Below are 20,935 nucleotides of genomic sequence, written 5' to 3'. Positions count from 1 at the left end.
GGTACCTAAATGAGTTGGTCATTTATAGTTGCCTAGGATTACAGATGGAGTGATGGATGTTCAGTACTTCAGAAACTTCAGGCCCAGATAGCCTACTTTTAGGCACTCAGCTTTGAAAATTGGGGACCTGAGGAGTAACAAAAGAAGGAATCTTCAGCAATTACCTGAGTGGAAGTTAGAGGGAAGGTGAGAAGCTGACTAGAGCATTTCTAGATGGAAGGTAAAGAAGTTGAATTCCAGCCTGATAGCAATAACTGATACTCTCTCACACACATCAAGGGTCTACTTGCTACAAATCCAGAAAGGTGTATTTGTGCAACTGAAAAGAACATGGGGATAACTGGATCCATGACTTAGACAGCAAAACCTCTACAATTTGCAGTGACCTTTGGAATCTTCTTTGTAAGAATAGGGAAAGAGTTGGTAATATTTTCCTGAGTAATGTCACTACCACACAAATATAGCGGCTCGATTTTTGAATGAAGAGGATAATTTTGGATCCAATATAATCATCTATATTGCTGCTATGGAAATTGACTCACTGATAAGGGTAATTAATTTTTATACCCCACAGGATAAGCCTGTGAAATTTTAGAAAGTAACTCTCCCGTCCGATAACAGTGAAAGCTGAATTCACCCAAATTACTGGTACATCCCAGATATGCTCCCCACTGAACAGGGAGTCAGATAAAGACTGAACTTGCCCATTAGTATTACAGACAGTCCTAGGACTTATGACACAATTGGTTCCTGGAAACATCTTAAGTTGAAACGTTGTAACTCGGAACCAATTTTCTCATAAGAAACAATGTTATAAATAGGGGATTTGTTCCTGAACCAAGGCCTGATACCCTATTTTCACCAAAAATATCCCAGAATTTTGTACTCAATCAATTATAGATGAGTAATGTAGCTGCATTAATATATTGTAAATAGCAATCATACTGATTTGGAATGACTTCTTTGAGGTGACTTTGCTGGACTTTTTGATAGGCTTTTGGTTGGTCTTTTTGAAGGGTTCTTGGCTGGAGTCTTCTCAGGGGTCTTGTCTGCTTTCATAAAGAAAGTGTCCAAGGAAGTTTGGACAGATGTTCTCCAGGGAGATGGGCGACGCAGCGAACATGTTCGCTGGCGTGGCGTCGCATCAGATCAAGTGTTGTAAGTTGAAACTGACGTCATAAAGTTGAAACAGGGTGTCAATTTATAAATGTTGTAAGTGCGAAATGTTGTAACTAAAATGTTGTAAGATGAGGAGTGCCTGTACTTATTTCCCTTCATCTGGATCACTGATTAGTAGCCTTAGGTAGAAGTATAATACTACCATATATACACATCTAATGTAGTTTGGTAACTCATGTATTTTTGCATGTTTTTCTGTATTTACTTTTCTATGGTTGCTGAATAGCCAAGATAGGGCTGTGTAAAGAGAATTTCTTTTCCAACCAGCCTCTTCTTCCTGCCTGATTAGTTAAGTGATGGCACTCCCTGACCTTGCTGATACCACAGTTTCTCCACAGAGGATTCTGTGGATAAGCTGTGACATCACCACCCAGCCCTTTAGCATCACAGAATAATTCAGACAGGAAACAGAAAGCTTGTGTTGACAGAAATAGCTTGCCCATTTATAATGATAGAAAGGGGGAATACAGCAAACAACAAAGCATAGGAAGCAATCAACCCCATGATAACAATCTGCAGCAAGTAAAACACTTATCAGAATCAACCATGTTTCCCTGCTGCCTACTAGTGAAGGGTGATGGAGAATCTTATTATTATTTATATTACAGTTGTATGTAAAATATGCCAATCATTTTGCAACCATACAGGAAGACAAAGTCCCTGCCCCAAGTTGCTTACACTCTCAGCTAGGTATCCTGTCCAGCAGACTGTTTTCTTTGGTGTCAACTACAGGGTTATTATGACTGTATTTATCTTCAAATTATCACCTCATTATCTATCATGGGTGTTGCTCTACATTTTCTGAGGTGTTCCCTCACACCCTGCTCTTCCTGTACTGCACCACACGGAAATTGCCATCTGCTCCTGTGGGCACACCTCTCCCAACACTGGTAAGCACAGTCAGCTTTAATTACTTGCCATAAAATGTACATTAAAGGTCCAAAGCCGATCATAAGCCACCTTTCTTGATAAGTAATTGGCATTATTATGATGCATTGTTTATTCTGAACTGCTGATATGCATGATATATGCCAGAGAAATTCAGAACCAGAGCTATGTATGGCAGAGCACACAGGCTTCTCATACAAACACATGCTTAACTCTAAATTTAAGCAGGTGCTCACCTGCTTTTTGGGATGGAGACCTACATTAACATACAGCATGAGGCAGGATAGTAACAAACATTGGGGGAAGAAAGAGAAACACATTGACAGCAGTAAACATTTAAGATCCCTTTAGTTATTTTGAAGGATTTGCCTGTGTGTGAGTTGCTAAAGAGAAGACTGATCTCTTTTATTAGACCAACTCAAATAGTTGGAAAAAATCTTTTTTGGAAGCTTTCAGGTATAAATATCCTTCATCAGGCTGAAGAAGCATCTGCAGTTGGTGTGTGAAGAACAAATACTAACTGCAGATGCTTCCTCAGCCTGATGAAGGGCATTTATAGCTGAAAGCTTGCAAAGAAGAATTTTTCCAACTATTTGAGTTGGTCTAATAAGAGATCAGATTTACTCAAAGAACCTTGTCTGCCTATGTCCTTAGACCAACACGGCTACAACTTACACCCCTGTAAAGAGAAGACTTGGCTTTATAGGCTGCTCAGCAGAAGTGCCCTTTACAGAGAGATGCTAAAGCAGTGTTGCCAGAAGTACAGTTTTACAGTATATTCAACCCTTGTACAAGGCAAAACTGGGAGCTATAAAAGTGGCTAAAACATGCTCAAAACAAGAGTCAGAGTGCTTGCATTTGTAGAACAATATTCAAACATGATAAATTTTTCCATCTCCAGTTGACATTAAGTGTGTTGTCCTTCATGCACATGGGTTTGCTCAGAGGCGGGTCACACATGGGCCTGTGCTCCTAACACCCAGTATGCAGCAGCAGAATACAGGGATGTCAAAGTGGAATCTGACTGAGGCATTACAAATTCTAAGAGGTGACTGTGCATGAAATGATCGCAGTGTTTTCAATTTACAGTAATATGATCATACTGTATATTAAACATACAACTAGTAGGTTCCCATGCTCTTCATTTTTTGTGATGAACAATCACTTTCATTAAAGAAGTTTAATTTTGAGGGCCCACTACAATATTTCTGGGTTGTTTTTTTTTCAAATGTGACAACCCTGACTGAAAGTCAGAACCAAGTACCCTTTATAACAAAAGAAGATTAAGGGTGCAGACAGACGTGCAGCTCCCTACTGCAACTGAGAAAGCTTTGCAAGAAGCATTGAGTTACAACGATCCCCCAGACCAAACAGAAGTTCACTGCTGGTTCCAGGTGGGAGGGAAATCTAGCTGGTGGGTGCAGTCTGCAGCTGATTTCCCCTGTCAACAGCCCCTCTTTCTTCCCAGCCTGTCCCTGTTTTCAGAAGGGAAGCCGGGAAAGGGAATAGAGGGTCCTTGTTCTAGGAGTTCCCCACCCAGTGCTGGAGGTTGGAGTGGGTGTATTAAGTTCCCCCACCTTGGTGGAAGACTCCAATACACCAGTCCCACCCTCCAGTGGGGGCTGAAAAAAACCCTGACCCAACTTCGTCCGCTCCCTTTCCTCCTTCCCGTTCTGAAATCAGTGACAGGCTGGGAGACAGCACAAACACAAGTTACACAAAACGCTGTTCTGAAACTTCTTCATTTGAACCCTCATGCAGTGAGGGTTCAGTTTTTGCCCCATCAGCCATTTTTGAAGCTGTCTGCTGCCATGCATTTTGGTTTGGTTATGGCTATAGGCCACTTTCTGTGGCCAGATCAGGCAAATATTGTCACTTCTGTCAATGCCCTATCTCTCCATTTAGGACATCTCTGTGATGTTCTTGCCTTGTCTGTGTTGCAGACACCAGCATAGATCTATATCTAGTTATGGCTTACTGAAGTTTACTCAATCCTCTCCAGCAGATCATAACATCTGTTTTATGTATTGACTGAATAGACTTATATGCTGCCCTCCTCAGAAAAAGCTCATGGTGGCTTACAATAAAACAAAAGCTAAATTATAGAATTATATTAAATATTAAAATGGAATAGTATATGTAAAACAACAAACTTCCTAAACAGTGCCCCAAAATGTAATCCCTCCTGCTAAAATCCTGCCCAATTAAAAGTTCTTACACTGTTTCCAGAAGACATAAAAAGCAAAGCAATTCAGATCAGGTTTTTTGTGTCTTGTGGATTATGTTCCTGCCTTGTTCAACCATCAAATGATCATGAATTGGGTTGGCAAGATCAATTTTCAGAGGTGTAAGTATTCTTCTCATTTCTCCAGCAACTCAGATCATACCCTTAGAAACTCCAGGAAACAAAGACAGCTGTTCTGTCGGTAGAGAAGCAGACCCCATCCCAGCACCAGGATCTGTGTGAGAATCCCCTTGCTCCCAGATAGAATAGGGGTCTTAAAGTATTGGGTCTTAGAACAGACCCCATGTAGAACAGGGGTCTTTCAGCAACAGAGTTCATTGTAGGACTGGAGCCTAGGGCTGGATATTAGCTGCATACTTTGTGCTGCATTGAGGGTGTGGGGAAGGCCAGGCCAGGTGAACATTTTGGTACATCTTCATCTGTATGTCTTGGCTGCAGTTTCACATACCTCAGTCTGACTAAGCGTGAGCTGATGTATTTCTTTCGTAAAATGGAATTTTGAAATGTCCTGTCCATCTGTTGAAAGAAAGGGAAAAGCTTGTTAACAAAAAATAAAACCATGAATGTAAACTCCAAAGTACTCTGTGATAGAATCATTGATCAGGAAGGCGGGAGAGACCCCAGTGGCTATCCAGTCTTATTTTCTGGAGCCTATAGACCAGGGGTAAGGAAGGTTTTGGAGCAGAGGACCAGATCAACCCAGCTCAGGTCCTTGGTAGGCCAGTGTTCCCAACCCAAACCACTGCTGCCACTGCCACTTCTTCCCAACACCTAGGCACAGTGCAGGCATAATCCCCTCAACTACACAGCCACAGTGTGGCACAGGCCCAGTCCTCCCAGCTGCCCAGCTGTAGAATGGGCAAAGCCACCCCTCTCCCCTCAGCTCCACAGGTTGGATTCTATGGCTTCATGGACCATATGATGTTGATCCCTGTTACAGACCACAGGACTACCCTGAATTCACTCCTGGCTGATCTACAGTATAGCTTCTGGAAAAACATCCTGCCTTGTTTTTAAAACATCCAGCAATTAAAATAGTATCTCACTCTACAGTGCCAACTCTCAGCTCTTGGTTTTATCAAAGGTTGTGTAACCTGGGTGCCAGCCCAATAGTTGCCACCCCTGCCTAGTATCAGGGATGCTGTAATGAGAGTGGGGCAGAGCTTCTGGCCAGCACCAATTTACTTTCCAGTTGGCCCCTGCTCCCCACAGAGCAGCCTGTGGTCCCAAGAAGGTCTAACACTTAACTGATTTAACTATTTACACCTTATTTACAAAACAAGAATAATAGGAAAGGTTAATTACAAGTGAACTTAAATGGCAAAACCAGAATCACAAAACAAACCAGAATGCATTAGTCAACCCTTGACTCAAGAACCAGAGGTAAGGTAATTGGCAGCTTTCAGCCACTGCTGAGATGCTACCACAAGGAAGCAAGGTGCTCACTCCCAGCAGCATCAACAGGCTTCCCGATAAGTGATAGACTGCAACAGGCTAAGCTCTTCTGGTCTGCAGCAATCCAGTTGTATCGAACCCCAACCCCACAAAGGGGCTGAAGGGTGACCCTCTGTGGCAACCAAAAAGGCAAGCAACAAAGTAGGCTCCTGCAGCAATCAGCATGACTCAAGCACAAAGATCAGGGACGCCATCTGATGACAATCAGCTGCAGAATAAGGGACAGGGCTGAGTCACCACTGGGGCAGTCGTGGCAGAGGGTCAGCAGCACAGGCAGCTCCCAGGGGTCATTGCTCTAAATCCCTGCTCCAGATGACTGGCCGGGCACCCCACACACCTCGCGGCTCGCCAATCCCGCTTTGAGCGCCGGCCTGCGCCCCGAGCTCCTGGGGACCCTCGTCCTGGTGCTCTGCAGCTCCTCAGGATCCCAATGCCTTGCCTGCTGCTGTCCCACTTCCCCAGGGAAGGTAAGGGGTTTCCTCAACTCACTGGCCCAGCTCCCTGCTCCGGATAAGGATGCTGCCTGCGTTCCTGGCCACTGCTTTTCTGCAGTGGAGTGGGGGGCCGACTGCCACCCCTAGCCTCCAGGATGCCCGGCACATCCAGTACACAGTGATGGGGCGTTGGGGCATCAGCTGTCTGCCCCAAGCCCTGGTCTCGGTTCCCTCTCTGCTGCAGGGCTGGAGGCGCGGCCAACTGCCACTGCCTTCTTCTCCCAGGGCCTTCGAGGCTCTTCAGGGGGGTCTCTGCTCCCTCCGCTAGGTCAGCTCATCCCAGCTGTTCTCTGACATCCAGTGTTGTTCCCTGGAGTCACTGTCAGCAGCCCCCCCCCATGCCAGTTCGGCTGCTGCTTTTATCCCCTCTGGCAGTCCCTCCCTGGCTTGCAAACCAGCCAGCCAGGGCTCAGGGTGGCTGGCCCACAAACCCGGCCATCCCCCTCCCATGCGAATGAAGGGATTGAAAACCCCTTCTTTCGACTAGCTTCTCCTTTTCCACAGGGCAGAGCTCCCCTGCTCCACCCTTGGGGGCGCTCAGAGTTCACCGGCACTGTTTCTAGCCCAGGGTAGGTATCTCAAGCCAACCCAGTGAGCCCACATTGGCAGTCTGTTACAGTTGTTTACAAATATCCTACATCAAATGCACTGCTACAACTCACACAAGCCTCATTTCCTAAGACTGGCTTACTGGAAGGATGCAACAGGCATCCATAGGACATTCACAGAGAGGGGAGTATGCTTACCTTATGTTTTAACACTCAAGTTACCTTCATAACAGAGTACCTGCACCTTGTCCCATTGAAATCATTGGTCAAACTCCCATTGGTTTCAAATCAGTTCTCTTAAATGTCCTCATGTTCCACCCAAAAGATGAGTGCAATCATCCAAATTGTCCCAAGTAAAGAATTATTAACCTCAGATTATAATACTTTATACTACTGGAGTCCTACAACACATTTGATGTTTCCTGTGGAATCATTTTTTGCCACACACTGTATCCCAGATTTGGGCTCTGGAAAGTTACAGGGAGAGAGAACATATTACAATGCTGCATCCTACCAAATTTTATCAGCAGGGGGTCAGGATGGCTGCATTACTCAGAAGTATCCAAGGAGCTATTGAGCTATGGAGGCCAGTACACAAGTTTCATAGATTTCATAGACATTAGGGCTGGAAGGGACCTCAGAAGATCATCAAGTCCAGCCTCCGGGCAGGAAGTCAGCTGGGGTCATAGGATCCCAGCAAGATAAGCATCCAATTTAAAGTGAGTATATATAATCCCATCATAGCACCACATGTTCTATAGATTCCATGTCTTTTATGGGGAAAAAAACCTGTTCAGAAATATTATGTGGAGCTGAAGTATTATGGAGTATTATGTGGATTGTGACGTATTCATAACTTGCTGTTTCTAAGAGCAACTTGCCTTGCAACCATGGTACAGATTCTGTTCCACTCATAAGGTGCAGCTGTGGACTTAGGGACTTAAGTGCAAACCTATTCTACTGTGCTCAAGTCCCTGAAAGAAAACCATTAATGTGTTTATTTTAGTAACACACCGCCATATTAGTCTAAAGACTAAGTCATAAAAAGCAGTGAAGGGGAGAAGGACCACCTCACCTCTTGCATTAATGCTTTTCCAGGGAATCAGGAAGGGTAGAAGATCACACTTACATACCTAATCCACTTACACATATAACAGCTAGAATAGGATCTGGCCACAAATGCTGTAATGTGCAGTCCTCTGAATGAGAGAAAGAAAGAACTTAAAATATATTTATGTTTTATGTCTTGAAACCTTTTAGGTTTTGAAATGAGCGTGGTGTGCTTCATTGGAAAGCTGTGGATCTTTCTTTTTTAAAACTCCTTTTTCCAATCCCGAATTATCATGAGAGATCAGATGCTAAACCCAGTGATGAGGTAGGACTGAGTATGCTATTATCGGGTCAATGTAGTTTGGAAGTGAAAACTGAACATTTGGGGGGAAAGAAAAAATCCATCATAGTTGTTACATTATGGAGTTGGTTTGGTTTTTTTAAGAGCAACTGTTTGAAGTTGTTCAGGTGTTTGGGATGCCAGAAGCAGTTCAGTGGGAAATGAATTAGCAGACAGTGGACCCGTGAGGCAATCAAGGGTGTTTGCTAAATGCACTTTATCTCATAGTTCTGCAGTTTATCATCTGGTTGCCACCGCAATGTGCATGGCATATATATTTATATATGTAGCAAGCTGCTCTGCTTCCTATTACTTATAGTGAGAGATTTTTTTTTCTGCAGAGCCATTCCACTACTCCAATGTCAACTGCCAACCTTTTAAATCCTTTTGTTGTAAAGAAAACTGTCAGAATATAAATAGTTTCTCTGCTGTTTATGTTAGTGGAAACATACAGTTTCAATACATCCTCACTTATCCTAACCCCTTCAGAAAGCATCTACTGCAAAGCTGTTTGGATAAAAGAAAGCATGGCATCTTGTGAGGAAGTATGTGTGCTAGTACATGATATGTAATGTAAAACGATATGTGAGAGAACAGTTTGTTATACCTTGACAATAGTTATTGTACTGTATTAAATAAAGCTTAAAGGAGAGGTTTGTTTGTTACACAAAAGCCAACTATTACAAATTAGTAAACAAGAAAATTGCTGTTTGGATAACCAAGAATGTACTAGCAGATCTCACCCTTAGGGGACAAAAGTGCACAGACCCTAGGGCAATTATACTGGGATCAGGAACAAATGTGCACACAGCTCTTGTGGGATAACTCAAGTAGGTGGCTATTACTGTCCCTGACCAATAAGCGGCATGGAAATGGATAATAGCTTGTTTGCATTCAGGAAATAATTGTTTCAGGATGTATGCAGACAGATAAAGCTGAACTGATGCAACTTGCTCCAATAGAGTTTTACTGCTACTTACTTCTGGGGTAATTCTGTTCTGGATTAAGCAAACTTAATTCAATTTAGGGAGTTGCTTCAAGAGTCTGCAAATTTTTTACACTGGTGTGACACCAAGGACACCAATTTAAAAATCTTGACTGTCCAGTTCAATAAGTTCTTGGAGGCAAAGTCTCTCTTAGGTTATGAAAACATTAAACAAACATGATGGTGCCCTAATCTTGGCTGGGACCTTTTGATACTTCCATAATACAGATACTAAAGTGAGTAATGACCGTTGGTTGACTGGATGCTGTTAAATGTTGCTGGGGTGTTAATCAGGTCAATTACATTTCTCTTCTGCCAATAAGGGGAGAAAAGAGAGACAGAGCAAGAGAGAGAAAAGGCATTTCCTCTCATTGTGACCTTTGACCTCTCCTGGCTAATGAGAGCCAAAATCATTCTCACACCTTCTGAGTGCCTAATTTCCAGTTTTCTCCTTGCCACTATCAAAACCTACAGATTTCTGCCTAGCCACTTTCTACAGTGATGTTTTGTGCAGCCCACTCTAGGTTGAAAATTTGGAGACCTTGTAGAATATATGGAATAACTAAAGAAAGGAATTCTAGCTGAAAGTAGCTAAAAGTGACTGCATAACTAGTTGGTGATAGAATTTAAAGAGGAGTTATCAGTGACTCCATATCACAATAGGAGAAGTTAACAAGTTGGAGTCTGTCTTGGTCTCAACATCATACATCTTCTTGTTTAATGTCCTAGAGGACAGAATAGAGCATTAGCACATGACACCAAAACAGGAGGTTGGGCGGCAAGAAGCAGCAGAGGGACTCCAAACTGATCATGTTAATTATTTTCATATTGCCATCCACAAACCCCTCCAGTTCTGAACTGATCTGAGCTCACTGTAAAGTACAGCAGGGAAGCTGGCTAGCACAGGTGCAAATGATCATGCATAGGCAATTCCCTTCCTTTTCCATGTCCTTGTGACAAGGTATTTAGCAGAACTTGCAGATTTGTTGGAATCTGACGGCTGCACCATGAGTGCTTTTGCTGTGAACTGCAGAAGACCTCTGAGCTGTCAATCATGTACCTTAGTGCCTGCACCACCCCAGTCCTCTATAGTCATTTTGACATGTACCAATATTTTCTTTCAGCTTTTGAGCCCCTGATTTAAAGTTGTTAACTTCCAACTGATGGAATTACCCCTGTTATCTGGTTCAAATGGATTAGCTACGTTGGCAATCTTTTTTTAAGGCCTATATTTTCTAGTCACATGGATGACACAAACTCTTTAACCTTTCCAAGGGCATTTCTTTTTTACTGTATATGTTTTTGATAGCTTAATAATCTCCTTTGGTTTGTACATTTTATGCTGTCAAACCAACACACTCAACTCCACCGTTCTGCTCAACATACACACCCCAGTTTGGACCATTATCTAAAAACATGGATCAGGAATTTCATGTCTTGCAAAGATGCATAGATTTCATATGATGGGCAATGAATCATTGTTTTGTACACTGTATTTTACAGGAGAGTCAAAGTAGTCTGAATAGAATGAGTTAACCATCAAATAATAGTCATTGTTTTCAGAGTAAAAGGAATCAGGTCATACGTTTTGTACATGCCAAAGATGTTATTGTTCTTTTGGTGGTTAGATAAGATGCACTTTTAAATGATACCAGCAATGCTGGATTTGTTACTCTCGGGGGACAGCTAAACATGATATTAATCCACAGTGATAAACTCTGGAGCTGTTTCAGCAGGAGTCAGCTGATTCTGGGCGCAGCATGTACACGTGTGCCCAGGACATCAGCACTTTGAGCTGGGGTGCAGCAGCTCTGGGCTGGCAGTAGGCTCGAGGGGTGAGCCCTGGACTCCAGCTGGTGATGTTTGGTGGCAGAGGGCCTGGTTGGGGCATGAGGGGTGAGGTGGCAGACAGACCCTGTACTTTAATACCTTCATGCCCCAGCCAGCCCCTGTCACCATCTACACCTGCATTTCAGGGAAGTACCCCACCATATGATAGTAATTAATTTAGTGCACCCTTATACCAGCACATGTGTAGATGGTGATGCTTTACTGTGGAGTGAATTAGTCAACTCTACAGTAAAGCACATGTGCAAATGCACCCTCTTATTGCATAATTTCGTACTTGAACATGAAAGAGTATGGATGTCCTCAGGAAACGCCAGGCCAGTGATCACTCCTGTGAAAGGTGAGTTGGGGCACCTTACCCCCTAGCCCTCACCTTTGGGTGGGTTGCGGTACACCAGAAGTAGTTGTGGGGGTTTGAGACCCTGAGGAGGAGAGTTGAGGGCCAGGTATGGCCAAGGTCGCCTAAGCCCTGCAGGGGTTCGAGACCCCGAAGAGGAGAGTTGGGGCCAGGCACAGCTATGGCCACCTGACCCCCCTTTGGAGGAAAGCCCCAAGACCCTGAGTAAAGGGGATGTTACGAGTGCTGTGGAGGCCCCCAGTGTGAGGGGGGACCAGCGCTGTGGAGGCCCCTAGTGTGAGGGGGGCTCAGCCAGAGGGCAAGAGAGCTGAGTCCTGACCCCAGTAAGTCCTCCAACGCTGGGAGGCAGAGTTTGGGTCAAATATAACATCTGAGCCCCAGCTGAGAGGGGGCCAGCGCTGTGGAACCACAGGGAGAGGGGGCAGTGATCAGAAGCCCCAGAGAGAGGGCGATGTGGAGCCCTGTGAAGGGAGAGGGGGCTCAGCCAGAAAGAGTGAGAGCTGAGCCCTGACCCCAATAAGTCCTCCACCATTGGGAGGCAGAGTGTGGTTCAAAGATAACACCGGTTGTAGCACCACGAGCTGCTGCCCACGGGGGAGTGAAAGACCCCGTGAGACCCTGAGGCACCAGTCATGGTGTGAGGTACCCCAGCTTCCCACATCCATAAAGGAGGACCCAGAGAGGGGGACCCCAGGATAAGAGTATGGGTCTTCCCCTGACTGGCCCAGGTGGGGGCCAGGACCAGGAGAGTCAGAAGGGCAAGGAGGCCAACAGAGAGGGATGCCCGAGAGCCAGGGGCGTGGAGTCCCATCTGGCCTGGAGGTGGGCCGGGGCTAGTGTGAGCTGAAGGTCCTAGTGAAGGGACCACACCCAAAGGGGAACTAATGGCAGGATGATATATGGCCTGGTATGACAGCGGCAAAGTCTGCCTGAAGGGAGGAACCCAGGTGGGGTCCTACAGTAGGATTCTGGGGCCCCTCTTGGGGGACTGACGCATATGAGAATATCATAATGTCATCAGTGAGGCTTGGGCTGCAGTGTAGGGGAGGAATGGAGCCGCAGATAGTGCCCCCTAGCAGCGGGGCAGAAAATGGGCAGCCTCCCGTCTAATTACATCTATTAATTAATCAATTAAGACCAAGGTGTGGCAGGTGAGAAGGTGGGCGGTTAGCCCAAGAACAGGTCAGCGGACCTCGCGGAGATCAGCCCCGGTAGCTCCCCTGTTACAAAGACCATGTTTACTTTTTTTTCTATTTTCCATTCTTTACTGCTGTATTTGCAAAAGCAGTAACCTTTAAGGTCGTGAAACAATACAAGAATAACCATTTTAGCTAAACTATTAACCATAGGCATCATTAGCATACACAAGAAACACCTGTGCCTAACCACATTAAGGAAGAGACACAGAATTGTAACACCATAGCTAAGATTAATTATAGACTAACGTGATGTCTGAAGAAGCATAAGTTAAGGTCATGATAAGCATCATGTGGCAGTCTAGACTGGAAACCAAAGAAGAAAATATCTATATTTGAAATAGAACAAGTCTAGGCTGACAACAATGGGCCCCTTTCTGATCTAGAAATGGCTTCAAAATGGAATTCAATGAGTTTTAGGTAAAGTACCCCCTCCTCCATTTTGAAACATGGGGATGCTGAATACTCATGACACAGAGACTGCAGGAGTGTGCTAATTAGCATGAGTCCAGCAGACTCACAGCAGGCACAATTAATCAAGTCTGCTCTGACACATGCTAATTAGCAGGCATCAGAGCAGAGCTCTGTCACTTGTATAGATGCCCCCGACAGCAAGATCTATCAAAGGAAGTTGCATTATGCTAAGAACTTCCCATTAGGTTGTTTGCTAAGACCCACAAAACTGTATAAGTGAGATGTTCAAAGGAACCCAAGTGACTCAAGAACACAAGTCCTACTGAGTGCTGTTACTTTCCTGTCTCTAGCCAGTCATATACATGCTTCCTACAGCTAGTCTCCAGAATCACTTTTGCCTTTCCCTTAGTGGTTTCTTTGGCTCCAGGGCTTATTCTAACAGCTGTCTTTACTATCCTTATAAAATGGAACTATTTATCTTGTGCAATGACTTTGTTTAGAGATTTTACATATTCATGAATAATAATTACTGGCTTTAATTTATATAATTGCTTCCAATTCCAAGGGAATGAGACCAATTGTAAAATATGACCATCTTAAAAATGAAACCTAATAAGAACTATTTAATCCAATTTAAAAGGGGGAAAGAAAAAGGATTGGAAAAGAAGGGGGTGAGAACTCTCAGTCTGAAGGGTACAGATTGATGTTTTGAGGCTGCTATAAAAAACCACAAAGATGCAGCTGTGTATCATCATCATCATTATGTTGATAATAATCTACCTGACATTTAGGAAAGAACTCACTGAGATACTTCATGCCCATAGAAACTTGTCCTTGAGGGACATCATGTTTTAAATCCTCAGTGATGACACATGATTGCCTAAGTTCATGGTTTGGCTTCCATCCTAGAAGGCAGTTCCAGATGCATCAGTGAGGACTCATCTTTGCTAAGGTAGCATACCAGGGCTTATATTATCAAAGGCTTCAGAGAAGTTCCTTTTAACTCAAAAAAGAAAATTTAAAAGGGGTGGGGAAGAGGTAAAAGAGAGAAAAAACAAAAGGAAATGGAGTGTAAGGGCTAATGCCAAAACACTTTATCATCAATAGATGGAGCCTTGAGAGAAGATTGGAACTTTGCATGTTCAAAGTTAGCAGCACACTCCCCTTCCTAACTGAGGTGCCAATAGCACTGGCCTGTAATGACTTGATAGCTACACCATTTATCCTATCCAAAAAAGAAAAAAATAATGATAAGGATGATATCAGCCAGAATCTGTGGACCCCAGGCAATTTAGAAGACCCCAGAGACATCCCTGGCAGGAACTGAACTCACACAACTTAGTATGTGCTAGTTAACAGAGATCCTGCATGTCTCATGCTCAAAGGAGAGGGAAAGAATGGTCCTGACCTTGACCTAGATACTAAGGACTGAGAGTGTGCTGAAGGAGATGTTATCTGATTGTGTGCTAGGGACAGAAATTACACACAAACTGGCATAATGGTGCAGACAGAAATGACAATTTTCACCTGATCTGACCCCGGAAAATGCTCTACGGCTGTGACCAAACAGAAGTGCATGGCTGCAGAAATTTAAAAGAGCCTGAGCTTTAAAAGAGCCCTATCCAACAAAAAATCTGAACCCTAATTGCATGAGGGTTCAGATGAAGATACTCCAAAATGGAGTGTCTGCCTAGCTGCCTCCCAGCCTTGGTGGAAGCCTCAGTGCATCTACATGCCTCCCAGCCTCAGTGTATCTGCCTGCCTGCCAGCCTTGATGCTATTCGCAGAAAGAGAGGGGAGCAAAGGGAGTTCAGTCTGGGTGTTTTTCATCCAGAGCTGGAGAGTGGGTTAGGTGGATTGGAGTCCCCCCACCCCATCCTCCAGTGCCAGCTGGGGAACCCCTAGAATGAGCTAGGGAAAATTGGCTGCAAGTTCACAGCCAGCAGCTGGATCTCCCAACCTCCTAGACCCAACAGCGAACTTCTGTTGGGTCTGGGAGATCATTGTAATGTATAGCACTTCCTGCAAAGTGCTATGAGTTACCTCAGGGAGCTGCTCTTCTTCACACATCTTAAGTGACTGGAAACCATTTAAAATCTGTAATACAACAGAAGTTCAATGCACATAAACCACTTTCAAAATGGCCAGAACTAGTTTAAATAACCCTGAATGGATGTGATATCAGACTTAACTGATTTAGATTAAACTAGTTTATTGAACTTCTGTCCCAGATCCTCTCTAGATTCAAATTAACTCATAGCTCCCCAGCACACCAGGGTGCCACACCACAAACCCCCTCTCATAGCTGCCTGTTCCAGCCAATCAGGGAGACATGCTCTAGCATCTCCCCCCCCCCCGCTCTTGGTCTGACCCACTACAGGCATGTGGTTGCATTTCTGGAATCAAAAGTGAATGTCTGTTCACTTCCCTATTGGTTTAATCTATGCAGCTTAAACTAACCTGAGAAGATTGAACCGATTCAACCTTAGGCTTTTTGACTAGGCTTTTAGCCAAAGAGCTCAGCTGCAGGGTTCTTTGAGGTGTATGTTGCTAAGGACAGTAACAAACCACAGGTGTTAGTTCCTCAAGAGCCTGGTTTTTCAGCACATGGGGAGTTACAGCTGAAGCAATGACAGGCCTAATCATAGGATTTAAAATCACATGATATTCATCCCTCATGCAACTAATTTAACAGTCAGAGGATTAATGGTATCTGCAGTTAAGGTCACCTGAGTATTTCAGCTCCCTATTCTTAGTTGTTCAGAATTGAACTGCATATCAACTAGGGAGTGCTCAGGGTGGTTCAGATTCTCATTTCAGCTATACCAGTAAAAAATTGAGACTTACTCCATTTAATTTTCTTTAAAGCAATGGAGCAAATCTGAGTAGCCAGCTGTATAACCACCAGGGACCCAGGTTCTCTGTTTCCCATGGAAAAATGGAGAAAACCATGGATTTTACCCTTTACCCGAGGAAAACACAGATTTCTCATTTTACCAGAGGAAACCCATGGATTTTGCAGCTCTTCCAAAAAGCTCTCTGCAGGCTGGCAGTTTCAGCCCACAGGGGGCTGGGGGGGGTGGGAGGAGAGCGGTGAGGCAGGGGGTGCCATGTACATGTAGGCAGCCAGGAGGGGAGGGGGCTGGGTTCTGCTCCACTGCAGCAGCTGCCACCTCCTCCCAGGGGCAGGAGGCTATGGACCCAGGTCCCTGGCCCCATAGCCCTGGCAGCTGTGGGTCGCCTCCAGTAGGGATGGGGGTGCGCAGAGGGCTGTGGGTAGGGGGTGAGGGGCACCAGCAGGGCTGCAGGGGCTGGAGAGGGAGTGAGGGACCTTTCATTTTAATCATGGATTTGGAGGGTATTTGTCAGAGAAACTGGGGGTTTTTTATCAGAGAAATTATGATTTTTTTAATTAGGGAAAACCAGGATCCCTGGTAACCACCATAAGATTCTGTCCTTTTCCACACACTTTGGATTTGATGGCATAACTTACTGGCAATTGATCTTTGTTTCATTTTGTTTGATTTACTTCTTCTATCACAGACTTGTACCTTTTCTTCCTGTTCATCTTTACTGGCAGTACATCAATTAGGGTTCCTCTATCAGATTTATTTATACAGACTCCATTCAGTTCTAAACTTCTTTTCTGATTTTTTCTGTACTCAGCAGGTGCATCTACACTTGCAATTCTGGTGCATGAATAAACTGCGGAGCTTATTGCTTCGGGGTTAATTGCTTTCAGGTGCACCATTTAAAAGTGTATTCAGGAGCAATTTATTCTGGAGGAATAAGCTCCACCATTTATTCATGCACTGCACATGGAGCTGGGTTGGAGCAGCCCAACTGGCAGGGGGCCCCGGGCGCCAGCCTGCCAGGCTAAGGCTGCTCCCACTGTTTCAACATGCTGCAGAGGGGCTGGCTGGGGCACAAGAGAGCTTCAGTGTGGGGCTAGCCAGCCAGCAGCCCCTGCACTGAAGCACCCTCATGCCCCAGTCAGACCCTTCAGCGTCTACACATGTGCTACTGAAGATTTTTTTTTTTACTCTGCAGCAGGATAGTACTTGTACTGCTGTGGACTAAATTAGTTTACTCCAACCTAATATGGATGGATGTGTAGATGCTGTGATGTTTACTCTGTAGCTAGTCAACTAAGAAGCAAGCATCTTGTGTAGACATGCCAGTATTGACTTCAATGAACAGTCCAGCTATCTTCTCTTAGAAATTAATGCAAATGACTCTTTTCCCATTTTTGTAAAAAAAATCCTTAGTACATTACTTCCTCAGTTATTGGGACACTCAGGTTATGTCAATGGCAATTTGTTTTGGTCCTAACTTGTAACTGTTCTATTTTTAAGCTTTATTTAATACAGAACTTCATCTTTATTCTTAAAGTTGATACAGAAATGTAACTTGGAACTGCTGGCTTAGGCCCAACTTTTAGCAAAGGTTGTGAGTCCTATTGGAAGAAGAGCCTAGGTAGGGAGCTACATCTGATGCATGCCTTTACCCAGCCCTTCATATACATCCTGCACTCCTTCAATTATGAGTCACTCTTGAGTTGAAAACGTAGCTAAATTTTCTGACACTCAATTTAAGGGAATGTCTCCCCCCCCAAAAAAACCAAAAACAAAACAGTGGTGCATTTATAAGGATACAACCTCTGTGGTGCATATTGGAGCTTCTTACTGGTACTTTTTCTTTTTCTTAAAGAAATATTTGGATTTAAAAGTTGTCATATATTTGAAGGAAGGCAATAAGTCAGACAACCCTATAGACAATTGACCCACTTATCACAATGCAACTTGCAACTCACAATGCAATGAGGCAACTTACATTCCATCACAAATCCCCTTATCCAGTGACATGGCCAACCCGATATTATTTACATACTAATGGAATGGACCGGAGGGATGTAGTAGGAAAAGAGGTCTGTGAACAACCTGGAAGATGGGATGGAGTGCACCCTCAGCAAGTTTGCAGATGACACCAAGCTGGGGGGAGCAGTAGATATGCTGGAGGGTATGGCTAGGATTCAGAGTGCTCTAGACAAATTGGAGGATTGGGCCCAAAAGAAATCTCATGGGGTTCAACAAGGAAAAGTGCAAAGACCTGCACATAGGATGGAACAATCCCATGCACCAGTACAGGCTGAGGGCTGGCCAGCTAGAGAGCAGGTCTGCAGAAAAGGACCAGGGGGTTACAGTTGACAATAAGCTGAATATCAGCCAGCAGTGTGCCCTGGTTACCAAGAAGGCTAACGGCATACTGGGCTGTATGTGAGTTGCCAGTAGGTCAAGGGAAGTGATTATTCCCCTCTATTCAGCACTGGTGAGGCCACATCTGGCATACTGTGTCCAGTTTTGGGCCCCCCACTACAGAAAGGATGTGGACAAATTGGAGAGAGTCCAGCAGAGGGCAATAAAATGGTGAGGGGGCTGGGGCACATGATTTATGAGGAAAGACTGAGGGAACTGGGCTTATTTAGACTAGAGGAGACTGAGAGGGGACTTGATAGCAGCCTTCAGCTACCTGAAGAGGGGTTCAAAAGAGGATGGAGCTAGACTGTTCTCAGTGGTGTCAGATGATAGAACGAGGAGCAGTGGTCTCAAGTTGCAGCAAGGGAAGTTTAGGTTGGATAGGAAGAATTTTCTCACAAGGAGGGTAGTAAAGCACTGGAACAGGTTACTCAGAGTGGTGGAATCTCCATCCTTGGAGGTTTTCACAGCCCGACTAGACCAAGCTGAGCTGGGTTGATCTACTTGGGAATGGTCCTACTTTGAACAGGGGATTGGACTAGATGACCTTTTGAGGCCCCTTCCAACCCTCATTTTCCATGATTCTGTGATTCTATGATAAGGAGGGAAAACACACAGATGGCAAAATAGAACACACACTCATTTAATTTATGCTTTTTTTTTTTTTTAACTTTTTTGTCCTGGTTTAACATACTCTGGCCTTCTGTCTGTCCATTGCCAAACTTGTAATTTGTCCCAGTCCATGTCTCAGTGCTGAATTCAGTCCTCCCCTCTCCCTTTGTGATCCTCTACCACAACAGCAGCCAATGGCTGGACTACAACAAATGTGTTCTGCAGAGAAAGCCCGAGGAACCTGGAGTGCTCAGTGTCAGGCTCTCATCAATCCAGCCCACTCCTGCTGGATATAGATGAAAGCTGACATCTGGACATGGTAAAGCAGGGATACAACTTCATGATTTACAGTCTGTGTTGTGTAAAGGGAGCCCACACCTACTTGCCTTGTAATTGGGTGTAATAAGCAAGCAGTACTAACCCTTTAGTTATTTACATTAGCATACTATGGGGAAGAGAGAAGAAGGTGGATCCAATCACAAAGATACAATTCGGAATGTGGAAGACCTTGGGCAAGCTATGTAAGGCCAGATCCTGCTCCACCTATGAATCACTGAAGTGTAAGTAGATGCCTGTGTGCTCAAACCCCTGAAAAACCACTAATGCATGTACTTCTGTAATGGGTCATCATCTTAGTTTTAGCCTTAAAACTACCTCACAGTAAGCAGGAGTTTTTCAGGCACTTGAGCAAGGTGGTATTAGATTACATTTAAGTGCTGAAGTATACTTAAGTACCTAATAGATGGTCTCTCTGCCTCAGTTCCTTGTTTGTAAAATAAGGGCAGTTAGGTGGTATAGACAATATGAAACTAAGGTATTTGCATACTATGGAAATGAGGTCTGTATCAATACCTTAAAGAGAGAAAAGAATCTGTACCACTGCAAAACCTATGGACTGAGGTATCTGGGAGTCCACTGCATTGATTTCAATATCAGCTTCTATAGCATGGTAGAGATGGGCAAATATGGTTTTGCACAAAACACATCTAACAAGCAAAAATGTCCCTGTAGTGTGAATGTCAGCCAACTAATGACATAGATGGTTGTAGGCTGTAAGTGTCAATTGAACGTTTATGTTGCTAGGATCCTGTGACCCCAGCTGACTTCCTGCCCCTGGGGCAGGGGGCTGGACTCGATGATCTTCCGAAGTCCCTTCCAGCCCTAATGTCTATGAACTATGAATTCTATGAAATATGAGGGGTGTGAAAAGGTTACACCCCCAGGCCAGGCAAGGAAAAGAAACCCCTGGTGTAGATACAGCTGGCAGGAGGAGGCTTCTGTGGGTTTGGCTGCTATTGTGTAGGAGGGTTGTCACCAAGCTGGTAGGAAAACCCCTCTGCCACCACCTATCATATTTCTAACAGGGGCCTCTACGGAAATACCTATGCTGGCACAGCTATAATGGTGGGGTATCTGTAACATACACAAGCTTCAGGATCCCGAGGTAAATCCAGTTCCATCTCTGTGGCTTGTGGGACATTTGGGCAGGGAGAGGGGGTGTGAAGGGGAGAACAAAACTCATCTGAGTGGAAGCCTCAGGGAGATCCAGCCAACAAAACCGTTGCTGTCTGAGCTTTAACTGGATTAGACCCTGCTCAAGGTCTAGTCTCTTGTTTAGAAAACCTCACCAAATCTCTAGTGGCTACTTGCAGTAGGTGAGTTGGGGAGCCGAAAGCTAATGTCACCCATTCCCTCATTTCCCCCAGCTCCACCCTGGAATACATTTTCCAGACTTTCCAGTCATGTCCTGAATACTGATTGGTGCACTAGCCTCATCAGCTTTCTGGCATGATTTCTCACATTCCCATCCGCCCCCAGAGAGTTAAGGAAGCAGAGCGTGCTATTCATACTCTGTCTGGGTGTTCACTGGGGAGCTGAGGTGGGTACAGATATGGATGCAGCTGCTCCCAGGAAGGGACTCAAGTGACTTTCCTGCTGGGTCAGAAGTGTTCTTGCTGGCAAAATAACCACTCTCTAAAAACAACTCCTTTATGAGCTGCTCTGCAGAGGGACAAGAAATGCTTCTTTGGAAAGGGCGTAGGGGAGGGAGAGGACAGGGATTTGCACA

General features: G+C 44.6%; 1 protein-coding gene across 2 annotated transcripts in view; it reads right to left on the bottom strand.

The window, feature by feature from the left end:
- LOC149870770 (transmembrane protease serine 11A-like) overlaps positions 1 to 20,935 on the bottom strand; it is a 66,386-nt gene that overhangs the window by 29,137 nt on the left and 16,314 nt on the right. For both annotated transcript variants that reach the window (XM_090034747.1, XM_090034748.1), the window contains exon 4: positions 4,761 to 4,828. In XM_090034747.1, coding sequence (XP_089890873.1) covers positions 4,761 to 4,828 — 68 coding nt within the window. The remainder of the gene's footprint in view (positions 1 to 4,760; positions 4,829 to 20,935) is intronic.

This window comes from Crocodylus siamensis, chromosome 2 (genome assembly GCF_052110815.1).
Source record: "Crocodylus siamensis isolate JL-2025a chromosome 2, ASM5211081v1, whole genome shotgun sequence".
Lineage (NCBI taxonomy): Eukaryota > Metazoa > Chordata > Crocodylia > Crocodylidae > Crocodylus > Crocodylus siamensis.
Note: the sequence above shows the minus strand (reverse complement) of the source record. Positions and strands in the feature narration are given on the sequence as shown.